Source organism: Lingula anatina, chromosome 1, assembly GCF_051362555.1.
Source record: "Lingula anatina isolate TDL-2025a chromosome 1, LinAna3.0, whole genome shotgun sequence".
Classification (NCBI taxonomy): Eukaryota; Metazoa; Brachiopoda; class Lingulata; order Lingulida; family Lingulidae; genus Lingula; species Lingula anatina.
The window spans coordinates 53,593,359-53,614,726 of record NC_141767.1 but is presented as its reverse complement, the minus strand read 5'-3'; the positions used below and the strand labels follow the sequence as shown (position 1 = coordinate 53,614,726).

General features: G+C 34.7%; 1 protein-coding gene across 7 annotated transcripts in view; it reads left to right on the top strand.

Moving 5' to 3' along the window:
• LOC106171793 (1-phosphatidylinositol 4,5-bisphosphate phosphodiesterase epsilon-1) overlaps positions 1-21,368 on the top strand; it is a 90,576-nt gene that overhangs the window by 35,135 nt on the left and 34,073 nt on the right. For 6 of the 7 annotated variants that reach the window (XM_087002468.1, XM_013552657.2, XM_087002471.1 and 3 more), the window contains one exon: positions 9,996-10,064. The exons of the other annotated variant lie outside the window; for it this stretch is intronic. In XM_087002468.1, the coding sequence (XP_086858594.1) occupies positions 9,996-10,064 (69 nt within the window). The remainder of the gene's footprint in view (positions 1-9,995; positions 10,065-21,368) is intronic. 7 annotated transcript variants of the gene reach the window in all.

Sequence of the window (21,368 nt, the reverse complement as noted above, 5' to 3'; positions counted from 1 at the left end):
AAAAACGGATTAGGCGTTTCCTAGCACGTGCCTCAGATTCCCGAGCTTAAACGCCAATATTAACGAGCCCCACCTCAGATTAACAAGCACAACGTAAAGTGACCAAGCACAAACTTAGCGTTTCCAAGCTTATCTACCCGTTCGGTTTGTTCCGTATGAGCCGAAGGTTGTCGAGAATGCATTGCTGCGGTAAGGATAGTGGAATATACTAATGCAGTTGTTTGGTTTGTTTAGAGAATTTTTATATATTGTACGTTTATTTTGCTCAAGTTAAAATATTGATACATGGAAACAGATATTTCTGAGTTGGTGAAAATAATCGATGAATCATTTTTTATTTGCGTCATATTTATCATATGCATAGCATCATTATATAGGCGCTCACACATGCAGTCCATGTGCTTAGAATGATCCCAACAATTCTCCTGACAATTCAAAATCTGTTAGTAATGATCTAGCCACTTTATTTGGTCGTGGCGTGGACGTTAAAAATCCTTTATCTTTTGCCAAAGAGACAGAAAGGGGAGATACTATTACTTGTTTGCATCCAAAAATCTCTGAAAGTTCAACCGTTATGTCTCTTTAACTTCCGCCATCTTGAAAATAGTCCTGAGTTGATAAAAAGAACCCATATGTAAGCAGCCGTGGGCCCCGTTGGAAGCTGGACAAATTGATAGTGCTTGGAAACGCTAAGTTTGTGCTCGGTAACTTTACGTTGTGCTTGTTACTCTGAGGTGGGGCTCGTTAATATTGGTATTTGTGCTAGGAAATCTGAGGCTCGTGCTCGGAAACGGCAATTGTCGTTTATGAGGCCTGCAGTACATAAAAGACACATAAATGATATAGTACTGTGAACGGATTATATAATCATCACTCTCACTGTATGGATGTATAACTGCATGTGTAATGGCAAACTAATTAAAATGAGACTGCAAAAGGATAAAAATAACACAGAATGAGGGTAGAAAAATGCGTTCAAATATAATTTTTCGGGAAATATGAAATAATGCCCTTTGGTATTTCTCTAAATTATAGCATTTGAAACTATATTGTTGCATTTGGTCGGGTTTTGTGGCAAAAATCTTTTTGCAAAAATGTTTCTTTAACATTGATTTGATTTGATTTGCTTTCAGTTTTCAGATCCATTGAGCATCTTAATGTTTATTACATATTGTAAATTAGATTTTAAAATCCATCTTTTTTTTTTTGACAAATGAACTACAAACAGTAATCAGTCATGTTAATGAGTTGGTTTTGTGATGAGGGATTTTTAGAGACATTGTACAATGAGTTTAATGATAACCTTGACATTTTGTCTCTTTCACATACAGTACGCTTAAAATATTATGTGAGCTGAGTAACAACATATCTTGGTTTTCTTTGTCCCTTATGTGCCAATGAAATATAGCACAGGTGCTAAGCATACTTATACCCCAATTTGGCTGATTTTAGTAGTGAGCATTAAAAGGCTCACTCGGTGTACTAGTACTTTTATTTTGGGAGTTTACTTTGGCTTGAGGGCCAAAAAATTTTAGTCTTTGTTTGAAAATGAAAAATGCACAACTGCTGCTTGTCACAGTCCACTCATTATGAAACAATATGAACTCTCTTTATTCACTCAGTGTATATAATATATTTTTTATTATATCTGATAAACCCTTTTTATTGTACACATATATAATCTGTACCCCTGGTTCTTTAATGTCATCTCTGGAGACTCCCAATATTTGCCTTTTTCATGTCTAAAATTCATGTCTAACTCCCTTGGGGTTTTTACAAATCTGATGATTCTTTACCCTCTACCAGGCTTAAAGAGAGGAAAAAAAAAAGAAATATATATATATATATATATATATATATATATATATATATATATATATATATATATATATATATATATATATATCACTGGCTATTCACTACATTTTTATCATCACCTTGGGTTGAATTGTAATGTCTTTAATTACAGGGTTTGTCACTATTACATAACCACCCAGGCACTGTTATACTGTTGGTCAACCATATTTGATCTGCAGATTTGTAAGGCCCCATTCAGAAAAGGGGGCTAACTAGTACAAGAGTCAATTTTGGCCAACCCACTTGAATACTTCCCCATGGGGTATCTATTCTGTGTCTATTAGTGGATTAGATGGCAAGCTTTGTAATGGGTCACCATATTTGACCCTCGGACTAGTTAGTCCCCTATTCTTAATGGGGCCTTAGTCCACAGATCCACTTGTTACGAATACCCTCTAAAGTTTACTATCCTATTAAGTTTGGAAACAAATGTTTACATTTTGCTTCATTCCACTGTCAATAAATGATTATTCAAGACCAAAAGATACCATTAGCTATCTTCAGTCTGAATATGTGATACTCCCCCCCCCCCCATTTTGAAGATTAACTTGTGCTCATGAGTTAGGGCCATGATCAATTGCAATAAAAAAAAAAGAAGAAAAAAAAACTAGCCTAGTAGACTGTTAAGTCAACCAGAGTTTATTTAACTGAAGAGTTAAGATTTTTTGTTAAATAAGCACCTGGTTTGACTGCTGCCATTTTTCTTGAATAGGAGGGGGTATAGTCATGTCAATGTGTCCCACACCCATTCTCTGCAGTTATATTCTAATTTGCCGACACTTAAACGTATATAAATTATTTATCGTCTTATCACTCTCAACGAACAAAACCACTTCATCTTCAAACATCAAATCATTTATGTATAAATAGCAATGAGTCGATGTGCCTCTGCCTGTGTACAGACGATACAATATTACATAAAAATGTTTGCTCCATCACCAGTAAGATCTCCCGCACAGTCCAATTCCAATTCTGATACAGTTCGTACTTATATAAATCTGATAATTTTACAATGCATAAGAAAACCCTTATCTTTAAATACTAATATATATATACAAAAACTTTTATTAGAAATAAACTGAAGTGTCCGTACAGCAGGGTAGATCGACTTCGAATGATCGTTTCTTTTCCTCACGTGATCTGCTCACCTTTTGAATACAGCACCCCCTGTATTACTCCCAAATGACCTTCCTCCTAAGACACGTGATCGTTGACCTGTTAAACGACAATAAATACATTTCTCTGTAGTGTTGCATAGATTTGACATTATCACTCAACTTGCCTTTGGTAGACAGTATAGTGACAAGGTTTAGGCCCTAACAGTAGGCTAACCTAAATTTTCAAGGGCCTCTGGAGCCAACTTCCCCACTTTTTTTTGGTTACACCAATTCTGTGTAAAATAAATAAATAAAAAAGATAAATAAAAAGTGGCATGAACTGCATACCAGAACCACTGCTGAAGAACAAAGTGAAATATACAGTAATTTCTTTAAAATCAAAAAAGAACATCTGTAGGGTATAGCAACCTGCAATTGTTGCCATAAAACATTGTCTAAGTGCTAAGTCATAATTACTATTTGCCCTCCTAGCTAATATAGATTTTCAAATAGATTTCAAATTCTTTAGATAAAATAGCAAATTGCTCAAAATGTGATGTTCATTTAGACCTAATGCAATCATAAAACAGGACATCCATGTCTTTTGATTGAAACAATAATCACCTCCATCACTAAATGCTTGTTTTTATTTAATATCCTAGCAGCAGGAAAATCACGAGTGGTCTTCTGTCATTAAAATGCAACATGACCATATGCATCAATAACACTGATTTTGGACACCCAGACAGCTTGCACATAAAACATGATATAGGAGCAAACTAAATCAACATTTTCTCAGTCTTCTATATTGATTTTGTGTCAGAAGCAGGAGAATTACATCAGGCATGCTGGCTGCCATATTATGTGAAGATTATATCCTGATCAAAGCTTGGCTGGTGAACTTCACAAGCTCTTGAGACAAGAAATATGGAATTTTGTTATTCTATGTAGACATATTTAGCCATTAATCAGAAGTGAATTATACATACTTTTCCAGCATGAAGTGGCATAACTGAGCCATATAATCACTGCTGCTTTAGGGCAGTGTTAAGGTCAATAGAACAGCATCACAAAACTCAAATTTTAGGAGAAATACTTTAATAGAAAACAATTTAACACAAAAATAGATTTCAACTCACTAGGTAAAAAGAGGCATCTAGATGATCAGAGAGATAGTGACACCTCCTAAACATTTACCACCAGCTGAAATCTGGGGAAATGTTACATGATTCTTATTTACTACCCTCTAATGTCAAAGCCCCCTGAAATCCTATCCAAAATCACACTGTGGGGCCCTGTGGGATTGGTGCACTTTAACAGTCGGGGAAAATGTGACTGCCCCACCCCCATCTGCTCCTTAAACAGTGGATTGATCAGCATTAGAGGGGATAATTGTGGGGGACTCTGTGAAAACGCTCTGTGTGGAATCTGGAGTAAATCTAAGTCTACGCTTAAGACGCTTGACTTGCATTACGTAGCATAGATAGGGATATGTGCTACTCAGCACCTAGGTATGAAATCGCTCCACTGACAAATACAAAGGGTATGTCTGGTGAGGAACATGTTCCCTTTGATTGCTTGAAATATCACAGAGTGCTTTTCATCATTTTGTAACAGACTGGTATCGCACCCTGTAGTCAGAGAATAGTTGTTCGGAGAAGTCAAAATTGGCAAACAAAATAAAGACTTAAGATGTGATTGCATTGGGTACCATAAAAAAAGAAACCCTAATGATGTGACTGGGTATCATAAAAAAATGCTATGATCTTGTTGTCTTAGGTGCTTATTTTAAAAAATTCAGGAATCCCACCAGACTAAATACAATTCTTGTGTCTTTGTTTTTCATGAGAAGTGCTGATAATGTGATATCTAATACTATACAGTAAAATATATTTATATTTCATAAAATATATTAAAATAGCAGTCAGTGTCAAAATGAAGTCAGATTTCTTTAAATCTAGACAAGAAAATGACAATATGTAAGCTTGTAAAAAGAGCAATTTAAAGTAATGCAAACCTTCTTCTGCAGTTATTTATTGGTTAATTAACTGTGTCAAAACAACATGTTACTTTCATGAAGTTCATTATCCAAAATTCAAGAAATACAGAAATAATGTACTGTGCAAAAAGGTCTATTTCCACATTTTTCAGGTTTGATGACTCTTCAACATTAGCAACCCCAGAACTACTTTCAACATCACTATAACAGTTTCAGCAGATTAATTTCTACTTCCTACTTTTCTCCTTTCTAAATCAATAATGCTGTTGGAAATTCACCAAAAATTGTCATCTGATGTCTAAAATGCTCCATGATTGGATATCACAATACAAATCATGCCGGAAATGAAGACATCTTCAATCCACAAATCATTTGACTGAATGTCACAGTTCCTGTCATAAAACATGGGTATAAGTACTAAGCAAAAGTTTAGACTATTAGGTTGCTGCAAAGTAATGTTTTTTTTATAAGCTCCATGGGGAAGTGGAAAAGAACATCTGTAGGACTAAGTAGTGTAGTTTACTGCTAGCATTTCTACAAGAGTTGATACATAAATGAAAAATGCCACTACTTTCATTACCATACCATAAATGTAACCAAACCAATAAACTGCCTGAGAGTTCCACTTAGTGTGAAAATAATGAAAAAATGCATTTGGCAAAAACATCTATATGCCCTTGGGATATATTTAATATATTTGATATATTATTTTCTTAGCCAGAAATAATTATACCTTGGCCTCTTCGACCGTTTTCACATTTATTAAGGACTGAGACTGGCACATAATTGGCACTTGGGTACGAGCACTTATCCATGTTTTTTTCCCTTAGAATTGTTCCTAAATGGATCTGTCAATGCCTTCCATTAATTGGAATATTACACAGGTGTACATCAGCAAATCCTTGTTGAAAGTAAGGGGTCAGGGGAGTAGTCCTAGTTGTAGATGCCCCACAATGATCAAGTCAGTTCCAGTGGCATACAATATTCAAACAGCCTGGGCATTTGCTGTGGAACTATTACAAGCTATCTTAAGTAATGTAATTACTACCTGTACAAAGAAATGGCCATTTTCCAAAAGTGAAGGGAGGAGTAAAAACCATCGTATGTACCAGATAGATATCAATTTATTATTTGAAAAGGTCTTCACACATTCACATGCCTCTCATTAGAACATTGCAGAAGTCCTAGCTTCTTATTCCATTTCTAATCCCATGACCTCACCCTCAAAGTATCAAATGATAGCAAATAACTTGCAAATCGTTTATTCAGATTTAGGAATACATTACTCTGTCCACATGGAACACAAGTCATCTTTATGGTCAGGGTGAGGGTACATGCATGGTCTCATCAAAGGCACAATCCATCTCTACCAGCAATATTAATCTGATCTGTTCACCATAGCAAGGAGGTGTATGAGGTGTTTTGTATTAGCACACCATTTTCAGTTACAATGGCAATGTGTGGGACAACAGACACATTACTTAGAATTGCTGAATAGGGTGGGCGTATTTTGATCAAAACCTCCATTGAAATGTAGGCAAACTGAAATAAATGATCCAACCTACTAGTATATACAAACGCTGCGCATGCCTTTAACCAGTTCAGGTCTTGATTGCTGTACCTGTCACACAAACTGATGTACTGATGCAACATCTATCAACAGTCGATCTTCCCACTTGAAAAAAAGACAAGCATATCCAGATGTAGCAGTACTCCTGATGGCCTACAGTGACAACATGAAGTCAATGACAAATGAACTTGGTCATTTTGTGGCAAATTATGGACCAGAACCTATTTCCTCTGCATCTGAACAATACCATTTATGTGTTAATTTGGAAAACTAATTGCATACAAGACATACAGCATTACATAACACAGATCTAGGCATTGAACTTAAAACACAGATAATCTCTCCCAGGCACTGCACTCTACAGCAAAATGCATGGATGTCTATTGGTGCAAAAAATTGTGCTGGACTTCTGTGATGAACTGTAAACAGTGAACTGTGAACAGAAAACCATGCAAAATTATCTCAACATTTCTTCCTCTTCTCACAGCAAGCAACTCCACCTACTTACTGTACTGTACAGGCTTATTACTTATTCTGTCTGCGTTTATCTGTCTGGCAAACAAGTCACATGGTACAGAGAAGTTTTCCTGAAACTGTGCACAATCCCTCTTACGTCCCTTTAAGTCCCCAGGCTGTTATTCCTCCTCTGTGTTACTCCCTACACCGCTACTCACCTGCACAAATGCCTCTGCATCATTATACTAGTAAGTCCATGCACCATTATGCTTTAGCATGTTTATTCCCCGACATCTTTACTCCAAGGCACTGTAACTCCTGCTATGGTTAAAATAATATGTTCAAAATGCAATTCTTAAATCAAAAACCTTAAGATGTTTTTTCTTTAAAGTATATGCCTCTCTGGGACCCAGAAGTGGCATTCTTGGAAATGTTGAGAGAAAACTAGGGAGATAGTCACTAAAATCAGGTGCTTTATTTGGATACACTGGCCTTCATAGTTTAACTGTTTAACTAGAAATGCTGTCACAAAGGTGATTACATGATTACATGGTCCAGGCCTACCCAACTACCAGATGCAGCACTGAATGATCCAGAATTCACCATAGATAGGATTGTGCTACCGGTCATCCTTCAGCAACACATCTGGTAGTTGGATAGGCCTTGATGGTCCATATCTAACTGAAACAAAGTAGTGCACAGCAAGATAGCAGAATTGATTTGCTGATATTGTATTTTTTTTGTTGTTAATGCAGCAAAAAATTTAAAAACTACTTGCTGATCAAAAGAAAAAAATCTGTTAACGTGTCAATATGTGGGGTAGGGGATACTGCAGGCTTATCCTTTTCCTTAGCTTGTGAATTACCCCTTTGCTTTTCATGACAAAAAATTTGCAAGAAGCAAAACCATATGCACTCACTTATAATAATAATAATAATAATAATAATAATGATAATAATAATAATAATAATAATAATAATAATAAAATAAATACAGTAGGCAAAAAATCTATAATATGTATGGAAAAGTACATTGAGAATATTTTAATCCTTGTGCCCTACCTCTAGCAAAATCATGAATCAACCAGAGCTCTAAGCTAAGTTTTAAGAATGATAACAGCCACAAGTTTCAGTCTGATTGGTTTTGTTTTAATTCTATTGAGAACTGACATTTAACTGTCAGTGTACAGAGACTGTGGCTTGAAATTGATTAGAACTGCCCAAAGCTCAATTAGTCTGATTAGGTAACGGGTTGAGCCCCGAGAAATTGAAGCATTTATATGTCTGCTGTTTTGTTGATTGTGTTTTTAATATGTGACACAAACAACAGTGTGTTATGATTTTAGCTAGGATGTTAGTGCCATCTTTAAATGATAATAGCTTGTGACTGTAAAACCAGTTATCATGTCATCTTTCTTTCCTTTTGAATTTTTACTAAAAGGGATTTATTTGTGAGAGAAGGCAAAAAACTCAGCATGTTTGGTTAATTTTCAAAGAAGTGATTGGGATGTTTTGCAGTCTTGTTTACTATTAGGCTATTCACACTAGCATTTTCGACCACGGTCAAGGCCTGACCTCGGTCCTATCTCGGTTAACTTTTCTAATGTGAACGGATGACGTAGCCCTGACCGCGGTTGAAATGAACCCAGATCGGGAGGTGGGTATGATCGTAGTAAATTCCTGACAGTGGTCAAGACTGGATGTCTACATATGAAGCACACGTGCACAAGTGTATCGTCATTTGAGCTCCTGCCATGTTGCACAGATTCTAGTAAAAGCGCATGGTTGACAGGAAGTACGCTTGCTGAGATTCTACCGCTACTGATCGCTGCTGGTGTTGGTGTGAACGTGGTTTGGACGCAGTTTGGTTGACCGTGGTTTAATCGGAGTAAACTCGACCGCGGCTAACGTTCTAATGTGAATGGCCTATGTGTCTCCTTTTTACTGTTCTGTGTGACGGGAATTTTTTTCATGTTGAAATTGTCCAAAAGTCCCATCTTGTTTTAGATTACTAGGAGTGATCTATTTGAATATCATAGTTTCAGAAAAATGCAAAATTAAGTGCTGCACCTGGATGCATGCTTTAGATTGAGAACTATTGTGTAAGAGAAGCTGTCAAATTTTGAAAGGGAAATATACACTGTTCATGAAGTCAGTCACTGTTAAACATTGCAGATTTTAATTTTTTTCTGTTTCCTGGAATGCCCCAGTTTGTGTTAAAATGGAACAATGGGAATGACATTTTTCTGTTAAATGTCTTAGTTTGCCAGCTCTGCAGTCTAGTTTTGGAGGTTTTCTAGATACACTATTCATTTTATTGAGTCAACTTCCAAAGACTCCTGTACCGTGGCCCGCACTATTTTCAAACTCTGTTAAGATGGCTGACTAGTGAGGTTGGGAGGGAGAACGATGAATATGATTATTTTTTTGTGGTATTAATAAAGGTCATTTATCTGTCATTTCATGTTTCCAAAATTTAAATTGCCCTCCGATAAGTTTGACAAGATCCATGCACTTAGAATGTGTTTAAAATCCTACATGGGATATACCTTTAAGCAAGGATAAATAAGTCCTGTTAAACCAACACCAGCTGTCTATCATAGCTGAGTGGTTATTGCTCTGTTTTACATAGCAAAACACTTAAAAAAACTTGCATTTCAGTTGAATTGTGTGGTATCAGTAACAGTGAGACTAACTGACGTCTTTATCACCTATTAAAATTCCAACGCACAGTGTGCCCATGCTTCAATGAACATTTCATGTTTCAAAAAAATTGTTTGGGTTTCTTTTTTTCTGTTAGCTTTGTGTAAGTACATCTCTTTTCAGAGTCTACTGACTTTTTGTAATCTCAGTAATCGTTCATTTCTGAACATTGTTTCCTACATCTTTTTGTTGATGGCAGTTACAAATCACGCAGCAGTTACTTCTGCTTTCTAATGCACTAAACCAAAATATTTTACCAATTGTATTTGATACTCTACCGTTTTATTTCATTGTTTGATATTTTTTTTTTGTAGAATGTAGATACCAGAAAGAAAACTAACCAAGATAATGATGTGGAGAGTGCCCATGAACAGTATAAAAAGGTATGTCATAACAAATTGTATCTAGTTTTCCATCCAAATATGTTTTGGCAGTATACAGTCAGTGCAGTGGAGATTGTCTAAAAAGTTTGTTATACTGGATACAGTGCAAATAACCAGACGTCACTGATGCTAATTATTATATCGCTTTCAAAGGTCGTAATGTAACATCATAAGTTGATTGCTTATATTCACCTTTCTTTGTACAAATATCATTTGAGACTTCAAGATGGACATTGTAACAGTTTGTTTCTACAGGGACCCATTTCAGTTTTTTTTAATGTATGCTTGTTCATTTTGACTTTATGTTCTTGAGACATTGTCATTTTGGTTTTGTGGTACACATTTTAGGTTTCTGTTTTCTCCTGTAGTTTAATTAAGTGACATTTTCTTTGGTGTCAAGATAACATCACATAATGATTGCAATAGGTGTTTTGTAGAGCTTTTTGTTGTCTCAGAAGGTTGAATTATTTTATAATTTGAAGTTTTCATTGGACTGACAATCCACTGGCAAAACAAGTGGGTAATTATGCCCTCAATTTCCTGCTATTAATGCTGATGCAGATACTACAAACTGGTGACCTTTAAACAGCTTCCAGCTTGAAGTGGAATTAGATTTGAAGTTGCAGTGATTCATGTTTGAATTATGAGAAAAGGTTAAGGAAGAGAAAACAGGGGTGAATGCACACAAACATTGTCAGCATTATCATGTATGAATGCTTTCCCTTTTTTATTGGATATATTGAAAGGAATGCACAAATGCAGAAGAAGTTACTTTATGATTCAGAACATGTTTTTGTGCTAACTTGGATCGTTTTAGTTACATGTCTTTATGTTAATAAATAGATTTTTTTTTGTAATTTTTATAAAATGAAAATTCCAGTTATGTGACTTGCATTGGTTGAATACCGTATTTCCAGTGATATCGCTTACAGAAGGGCATATTCTATTCATCCCTTTCTTTCTCAAATGATATGATTCATAATTTCCACTTGGCCTCTAAAGGATGCTGTTTATTTGCTACTTCCTGTTTCTTTGCAACTGCATTGTCTATAATATCCAGGCTTAATTTTTGCATATGCAATATACAATTGTCTCCGTTGAATTCAAAGAAAAATTCAGAAGCATTTGTCTGTGCTGTTTCATTTTAAATAAACTGCGAGGTAAGGGGATCTTGATGGCATGTGCAGTTCTGTGCAAAGACCCAGCTGGAGTTGGCTGTAATGGGAAGATTAAAATACAGACACAGCTACAAATGTACAGTTTCTTGCTTCTGTTCCCATTGTACTTTTTCAATATGGAATTGCTTGACACCTGATGATTGCTTGACATTTGATTAATGTATTCCAGATATTCTTAAGAGAAAAAGCATTTTACAAGTACTGTTAAAACATCAGGCATACTACACGTAACTTGTTTTTATATGTTAAAATGTACTAATGGCATTTTTGGATCCACTGTTACATTTATTTATCAAGGAGCATAACCTAATATTTTTAATCTTTTTCCTTAAAGCTAGTGGCATAACTCAATTTCATCTTATGATGTTCAATGTTTAGTGTAGTTTTATGGTTAAATTGAACCACTTAATCACCACAAAATTCAGTCAAGATGTAAAATAAAATTCAGTCAAGATGGGAAAGAATATGTTTTGTTTGTGATCACAACCTCAAGGAAATGCAATACATGCCAATCATGATGAAGAAAACCTAGATATCTTACAATTAAATTCTTTTGTTTTTTGAATATTAAATGTAAAACTTTTAAGGAGCTTTTTTTAATTTGAAAAGTAAATAAATACAGTGTGGTTACAACTGAGGTGGTTTCATATTTTGATTGTTGCATTTTTTGTGGTTAATTTCCTAACATGTGTTTTCTCTCTTGGCTGCTCTGCAGTGTAGTGTTAAGGGGCCTAGGTTCAGTTCAGTGCCAAAACTGCTGCTTTACTGGTTAACTCAGTGCACTGAGACATAGAGTAAGGATCGAGAGTTCGAGAAGATCAGATGAGGTAGTTCATAGGTATAAACAAGTGGGTAAAGAGCATTAATGTATTTGTAAAGAAATATCTTCCTGGTGTTATAAGTCAGATTCTTTACTGAGGCATGTGCAAAGATTAACAGGGAGCAGTTGGTGGAGAAGAGAGATATGACTGCACTGGAATTTGTATTCTACACACTTGGTATATGGAAACTTCCCTGTGAATGAATCACCACTGGGAGTACTGTACATTGTAGTAGACATCCATCAGTCACTAGTGAAACGTGAGAAGTCGGAAAGGAAAATATGGGGGAGGACTTGACACTGGTGATCTTCATTCTGTCGACAGCTGGGTGATGGTGATATATGGGGTTATGATGTTACTTAACAGTAGCAGTAATAATGTAGATAGTGATAGTGGTGACAGTGGTGCAGTGTACAATGTCACACCTCCTACCCTGGTGACAGCAAGAGTACACAGGAAATGGTGGTGGCGGGACAGACACAGGAGAAGAGGGGTGATAGGGGTGAGTCACCACAAACACTAACTTGCAGTATCACAAAATTGTCAAAAAAGTTTCATTTTAGAAAGATAATAAAAGGCTGCATATATTTTTTCAAAGGAGATGCCAATTTTTAAATTTGAATCAGTATTTGGGGGTAATTTTCTGCAAAAAAAAAAAAAATGAAATGCAAATTAAACATGTTATTTATAAAAATCAATATCGAAATCACTGGTCTGATCAAAACCAGGCAGAGGTTATCAGACAACCACTTAACACTGATCGTAGAATTCCCGGGCACTGTGGGGAGCTATGGGGTCTCTTTTTATTTTCATATGCCTGACATATTTTGTCAGCCGTTATGTCTAACCTACATTACCTTTAGCAGGACAGATATGCTCCCTATCTTAAATGGTAGCAAACCTGGCGGTGTTTAAGTGTACTCAATGTTTTCTGCCTCCCCTCCCATCAAAACATTTTCATGTGTCAGAAGCTGTGAAAAAGAAGCTTAGTTGGCTTAGTTAAGGTTTATGGATAGTGACTGAAATAGAGGTATTGGAATGTGTAGGGTTTCTTTTTAACTTTTAGATAATGTCAGTTAGCCCAGTTTACATCAGACCTGTTCTTAACACATTATAAAGAGACTTCAATTTTTACTTCATTTATTTGCTGGATTCTGCAGCAATTTTTAAAACTTATGTAGTATCACTAGTATTCCAAACTCATAGATATCCTTCTTATACTATATTTTGGACCACTTTCTCTTCACTTGGGGTTATGCCAAGCTAGCAGTTACATGCATCCTTTGCATATTTCCTTCTGGTAAAAATGAAATAATTGAGCATTGGAAGTAATTTGATTACTTGAAACAGATATAACAACTTTTTTAGCCACAAATACAGATTTGAGAGCCACATACACAGATTTCAGAAAACCAGATTTAAAACAGCAAGTTGATTATTAATTTATTTATATTGCTCACTAAAACCCTATTTTTCTGCATATGTCATCTGGGTTAACCTATCTTTCATGTGTATGTTTTGTGACCACCTAAAATCGCCTTAATATTGTGTCTGGGCAAATGCATAATTTAGAAAACTGGAAAAAAAATGTTTGTTGATTATATATGAAAGTTCATTAACAGTGGAGTCATTAATTGGCACCAGAGCTAGCATGCTGATACAGTCTAAAACAAACAAACAAAAAAAATCAATGATTTTAACAAGTAATGTTCCAGTAATGTATAATGATAAAATTGCTTTTTGATTGATCTGAAAATAACCGAGTTATCTTAATATTGAGACATTGCAGCTATTGATTGATTTTAGTTTATGTTTAATCCAATTTGCATTAGCTGGCTAAGCATGCCTTCTTTTTACAAATGTTGTGTGTATATGTGAAAATTGAGTATGATCCAAGCTAACATAGATTAAATATTTTACAATTTTTTAAATCCATCAGAATTAAACAAAAGTTATGTGCTTTTGCAGGTACTGCGATTTGTGAATCTGATTCAGCTTCATCTGCTTCCTTTATTTCTATTACACTTACGTATGTTTAGATGTTTTTTAATATCTTGAGACAGAAAGTCTGTCTTTAAACAAACAGCACCAACTTCCTTTGTAGTGTTGTGCATTATATTTGATTATACATAAAGAGTGGACAAATGAGTATCACAGCCAGTGTGTTAGGTGAGCTTTGTTTAACTAAGTGAACTGCGAAAATTGGAATGAAAATAATTGGAACTTTTTTTGCAATGAAAATAACTGCATATGTTTTATTTTCATGCTAATTTCTATTATAATGTTCTTGGAAATGCCATGAAAAGGTTGTTTGATGTTTGACTGTGCAGCAAGCTTTCCTAGATGCCATGTTTTTTTTTTGTTTTCATTTTGTTGCTCCAAAATGTTGTAGAAGAATTCATTTTAATGGGTGAAATTTAGAGATTACAGTGATTATAAGAAAACTGAAAAACATTGTCACAAAATAACTGTTTTGATTCATTTACACCAGACAAATTAGACTTAATTAGCAATAATGCTGTACTGGTTTTGATGTTTTGAGAGGTTATGATCATGTCATTATGCTATAGGAAACTTGACAAGGTATACTGTACACTTTTGATTTGTAGATATCCCAAGGTCATATTTTCTTTATCTATAAATCCCGAAAAGCTATTATCTATCCCAATTCAGACCTTAATAGCAATAAAACCCCTCAAAAAAAGTACCTGATGTTGATATTTCTTTCTGAAATGTACAGAGAGACATGACAATCTAAATGTCTGGCCAGTCATTTAGAACTAAATTATTAGATTAGAAAAGGTATAAAGCATAGTGTACAAATGGGTTAAGCAATGGTTTGTGAAGAGAAAATTCCTTTTTTCCCAAGGAAAATTTAATTTGCTTCAAAAATCTGGGATAGGATACCTTTAAGTGGATCAGTTGGTGATGTTGATTGGGGGTGGCTCTCTTATTTAATAGCCAGGCCATTAAGTTGTCAATTTCTCAAAAATGTAGTGATACAGCTGAAGCACTAAGATTTAATGTTTGCTGTATAAAGACTTTCACGGTGTGTTAAGCATTTCAGCCTAAAAGGTGGACATGATTTTACAATTGGATTATATGGTGACATGGCTTCACTTTGGATTTAGTTTTGTATGATATGATATGATATGATATGATATGATATGAAAAGTAAGCAATAAAAACAACAAAATAAGAAGTGGTAAATTACAACAAAACAACACATGGAACATATTAACTTAGCACAATTTATTTAAATGGAAAATTTTTATATAATAAATTTGTATAATATATAGTGTAAAGTATGTGGAACATCCATCTTCTCTTACAGCACTGAAGTCTTCAAGCACTCAAACACTCAAATTAGGTTGCTAATGTGATTTTTTTAAAATCGATAAAAAAATGCAAGTATTATTTCTAGAATTTGCCTTCTTTGAAGTCAGAAGTGTTTATTGGTAAAATGTAACTAATTTCCAATAAGGGCAGATAATGTAGTGCTATATTGTCTTGTTTGTCAGTTGGTCCTTCAGCAATTTTATATACTAAAATGCATTCCAAAGTTAATATTCACCCCATACTTGTAAATGACTGTAATATTAAATTTTTAACAGGGCTCATGAACAAAAAAGAAATAAAAAGCCTCAAACAAATCAAACTAATGTATCTGTACTGAACTATCTATACTGCATATTTATACGCCACTAATGTGCTCTTGTTAATCTCTGTACATACAGCTTGGATAAGTGAGCGGATTAACGGTTTGTCTTTTGTAGCACAGTGCTTGTGGCTGCTAATTTTACGATAGTGCCATGAAATCATGGTTTGAGTTGTTGATTTGGGCATTATAAAAGCCCAATTTCGCAAACAGCTAGTTACAGTAATTGTAAGGCCTGTACTCAAAAGTGTCAATTTAAGCATGACCATGTTTGCCATTGGATTTTCAAAAGCTTTATTGTAGAGTATTATAAATAAATGCAACATTTAGTTGAGGCTGTTGCATAAAAAAACATTATTGTCACAAACAAGTAAAATAAGTAATAAGACAATTTCAACTTCTATTTGAAGTGTTTTTTAAACAAGCTACTCTGTTTTTACATGAGGCATAAAATCTGTATGAAGGCATTCTTGGGAATTCTTGAATATTGAGAATAGTAATGTTTTTTAACCAAAAACCCAAATGATTACATCTAAATGTCAATAGGATATTGACACACATTTGGCATAAAGTTACATCCCTTGAAAAAATACCATAGAAAAAGGGCATTAATTCTCTTAAGTTACAATATAAGATATAAGGCTTTATGATTATCAATAAGATTGTTCATAGTTCCAAGGATTTTTATTTAGTGATAGTAATAATTTACTTTGGAACAAAATATTTATGAACAGCTACATTTTGCTCTTGTCATAGAGCCCATTCAGAACAGATCAAATATGGCAGACCCTACATAAATGGAGAGCCTACTAATCTGCTGATGGTCTCTCTGCCTCCACACGCACCATTAAATGGATTAAATCACGGCTCCGAGGTACATGTGCCAGACCCCTGCAAGGGGTACGCCATGAAGGGTACGCCATATTTGATCCGTGGATCAGAAGGTCCTCGGATCTTCTGATCTGAATGGCCTCAGAAGAGCATCATCAAGCCAATTGCCCACAGGTCGTTAGGTATTGGTTGACCTGTGAAAGAACATTCATCCTGATGATGCTCTTGTGACATGTAAGAACCATGGCTCTTTTTAAGTATTTTGTTCCAAAGCAACTGATCATTATCACTACATGACTAAAAAGGCTTTATGATATTTTACTCATGCTGGAAAAATAAAATGTATTATGCAGAAACAAATTTAAATGCAGCTTTCACAGGCATTTCAACTTTTCAATGGTTAATTTGCCAAATTTGCAGAAATTAATGGCCCATATAGAGCAATTATCGAGGTGTCTCAGACAGGAACGAAATGGCACTTTTCCACAGTGTTCGCATAATGTGCTGTGTGGTTGTTACATGATTATGGCCCTGCTGAGAATTATTAAATAGGACAAACATTAACACCCATCTTGTCTGGTTCATATGTATTTTAATGAAAGGGATCTTATAGAAGGAGCAATATTTGCAAGCTTTCAGGAGGACAACTGACAAAGCTAAAATGAAAATTATGCATAGAAGCATTCACAAGCCATTAGTGGTCTGTGACTCTATTTGTTATGTTACCTGTGTTGCAGTTCAAAGATTTCCACAATTATCTGCACCTTATAATTGTAATTAACACTCATTGTGATAGAGAAATATTAGTATTACCATTTCATTGAAAATCTTCAGGTGTGTTCTTTATATTTCTTGCATTGGTTGTGGAACAGTTTAAATATAATACTATATACAACTATCTATCTACTTATCTATTTGGAAGTTTAGTTTTTTTTCTTCTCTCTTTTGTGTAGCAGTCTAGAGCACCATTAGTTGTACATGCATGGAAAAAATCAGTTCTACTTTCCATACTCAACATGTCACCTCCCACATTATGTCCTGTTGTCATGGCTTTCACTCTCGTAATCACAAGTTTGATGGTAATATCCACATCAGTAGAGAATGACCAGAAAGACTTCATTTTCCAGTGGACATTGATGAAGCCTTTAAACTCATTCACTACCAACTGAACAATCTCTCCTAAGCAGATACTCCTTTCCACTGATAATTTGTTAATCCTCTCTTGATTCAGTTTGTCATTGTACTGACTTTTGAGGAAATTTTCTGAAATACAAACCTTCCCTACAGCAATGTGTAAAAATGAATTCCAAATTCGCATTTCCATCTGTTATTCGCCAAAAACTGTCGCTGTTGCGGCAACTTTTCTTTTCTTGTTTATATTTCTCCGCATACTGTTTCTATGACCAAACTTTAGATATACTGCTCTCCTGTACAGAAATCTTACGAGTGTCAAAATTTTTTCAACAAAATCGAGAGCTTGTGCAGCATGGTGTGTCACCGCTCGAGAAAATGGCGTACAGCTGAGTAATCTGCCTCCGTTATGTGAAATCGATGGCAAATACCCTAGCTAATGTATGCAAACGGCTTGGGCATACAAGATGGCCCAAGACATTCAAATGGTGGAACACGCATATTAATTGGCATTGTGAACATAAATCTTGTGACACTGTGAAAGTGAGCACATAGTCATCTTTTATCAACACCTCACTAACTCGTGCCTAATAAAATGATTTCATGTATTTCTTTTTGACAATTTCGCTATTTCATTTCTTCTGTATAACCTTGAAAAGTTATCCCAGTAGATTAAAGGGTGGTTGTGCATGTGTCTGGTATGCCTAAGAGGTAATGGTCCAAGTGTGATTTATCAGTGCACATAAAGACTTGTAGTTTTCCCATTTCCATACCCATCAATGCTACAGTGGATCATATACATTCAATCTCGAGGGTTTCTCATCTCACTTTTGGCACAGCTCTCAATGATCATGATGGTCATTAGACATCTGCCTATTACTGTAGTACTGAGTACATGGTTTTCTTGAGGACTTGGATTGGGAGGAAAATGTGTTCTCTAGACAAGTACAATAGTGAGGACTCTTTACCAAAGGGATTTTAGGATTAAGATTGTATTTATAAGAAGTGTTTTCTTGTTAGGTGAATCATTTGTGTGTGAAAAAAATTAATAAAAATTCTTTGCCCTCCTGCTATTCATGGCAATAACACTGATGATCACTCTTATTTTTTAAAATTAAAAGCATAATGAATTATTGACTTACTCTAGACAAGGTCTGCTATTCTGAATTGGGTATTGATGTTAGCTAAAAAGTTTCAAAGTACCATCAACCAACCCAGCCCCTTATATGAAAGGCCACCTGAAGCCACATTGCTATAATGTCCTGTAATGTTCATTAGAGAAACCACTTCTATGGTATGCATCCTATTTAGGTTATGTGTGCAGTAGCGTGAAAAGAGATTAGCATTTCAAAGCTGCTGTAGCCATGGAAAAGAATGTATATATATGGATAACTTGCTCAATTTATACTGTAAGAAGGATCATAACTGCAGTGCCATTGCTTTCTTAATCATTCTTTAAACATGACAAAAGTGAAGTAATATGTGTATGTTGGTTTTATAGTTCTTATAGATTCATATTTCTAATAATTCAAGGTAAAAATTTTAAAAAATAGAAGAGGAAAATAAAGTGCATTTAACTTTTTCAATTGTGTAGAAGAAAAGTTAACATTGGGAACAATGAAACCTTATGGAAATCAGAGAATAGCTTAGGGGAAGATATAAAACATCTTTTTTCATTTCCTTTAGTAGAAAAGATAAATGATTAAATAAAGCTGGTAAGGTGCTTTTGTGAATATAGCCATGTTAAATTGGCTAACACCATAATGTATTTGTCGGCAGCCATTGCATTTGGGATTCTGTCAGTAATTACCAGTTTTTACCACATATTTCACTATAAATAACCATTGTTCTTTCTAAATACATTTGGACCAGTAAGGTTGCTGTTTGATTCCATGCCCAATATGACTGCACGGCATGAGATTCAAAGATTTGATTGGTCTTTAAAAGTATGGTCATACTTATCTGCATATGCCAACTGATGTGCACACTTATCAGCCAGAACTTTAAAATGGCAAAATGGCTCCAAGGTTTCAGAATAGTTTATGTGAGAAGATAGTGCAATCGTGTTATGACTTGGCCTGGCACTATCACATTTGCTGTAACAGTACCTTACTTTTCCATTTTGTTTGGAAATTTTAATTTATTGACAGTGTATATGCATCTTTTTCTATTTGATTTTTCTGCCAGGCTGACAAATGGTATAGCCTGGTACTGGCATTTTGAGATTGTGATAAAAAATATAAAGATTATTTTCATATTCTGACTAAAGAGTCAGTCCTGAAAAGAAGGAACTTATAGTGACTTGCAAACAGTATAGTAGGAAAACATCAAAATCCTGAGAACTTGCCTAATTTTGAGAATAGTTGTTCATTAGTTCATTAAGACCTATATATAATTAATTTGTGTGCATATATTAGTCAGCATTTTAACTGCTCTCAAGGCCAGTGATGTCAAATATGATTGACTTATGGCACCAAATATAATAGAAATTCAAAATTTAAATACACATTGTTGGCAGACTTTAATCCTTTCTATGAATTACCAAAGGTGTGGTCCACATGAAAAGGAATTCGAAGCTAAAAAAGCATTATTCTGGGATATATATTCTCTTAACATTTTTCAAAAATTTCTTAATGTTTTGCATAGATGATATAAAATGGACATCAAACCACTGAATGACATTTTGTCACAAGAAAATATGATTGATGTATTTCCAAAAGTCATGTAGATTTTCTTGGAAATAAGGTAATGAAATCTGCCAATTTCAAGATTTTCAGCTCCTCCTACTTTATAAGATTGGCCAAAAATCCAAGTTTCATCTGTTACTAAAGGAGCACAGTAGAAATGATGGTTTAGGCACAAGGTTTGAGAACAAGATCTATAAAAAATGAAGGAATTTTGTCTGATACCTATTGCTTCAAATTTGATTCTTACAGACATTTGCTTGTAAATGCATTTACTATATATACTTTGCTTTCACTAGAAAGAGAGAAAGTAGTTTAACCAAATTTCATGTTTTTGTTTGAAAAATGATAACATTAAGCCAAACATGTTAGTGAATAATAATAATTGGATTTATGTCAAAACAAGATGCCATATTGAATTGGCTGCCATATTGTATAGCAACCTTGTGTTCATGACTTTTTGATGCTTAAATATGTCAGACATATAATATGTTAGTCTTTTACAGTTAATCTTGACTATTACTGAATTAATGCTATGGGTATGTGTATGCATGGGAAGGGGGACGCTAAGAAATTATAAGCCTCACTGATGAGACTTTTCTAACTTTTGTCGGAATTCTGACTTTTTCAGGGTCATTTGGGTCATTCTTGTGAACCGTGTACCCTGGACCCCTGGCCAATTTTCCTACTTTTTCAGTGAGGACTAGCCTCATCCCTGAAGCCTCTTCAGTCTCTCTCTATAAAGATACATCAAGATTGTCCTCCCTCTTTCCACAATCTAGCCAATGTCTTAGTATATATGTATATTTAATTTGGATTTTGTTAAATTTGATGGGTGCATTTACAAGCTTTGCTGTTCGTCTTTGAAGGAATTGATTGATTGCTTAAAAAAATGAAGCATGGTAATTACACAATTTTTTCAATGGGTAAAAATTTTCAAACTTTCAGATACATAATTTTATAATCACAAATAATTATATTTCTTTATAGCCTGTGTAGCG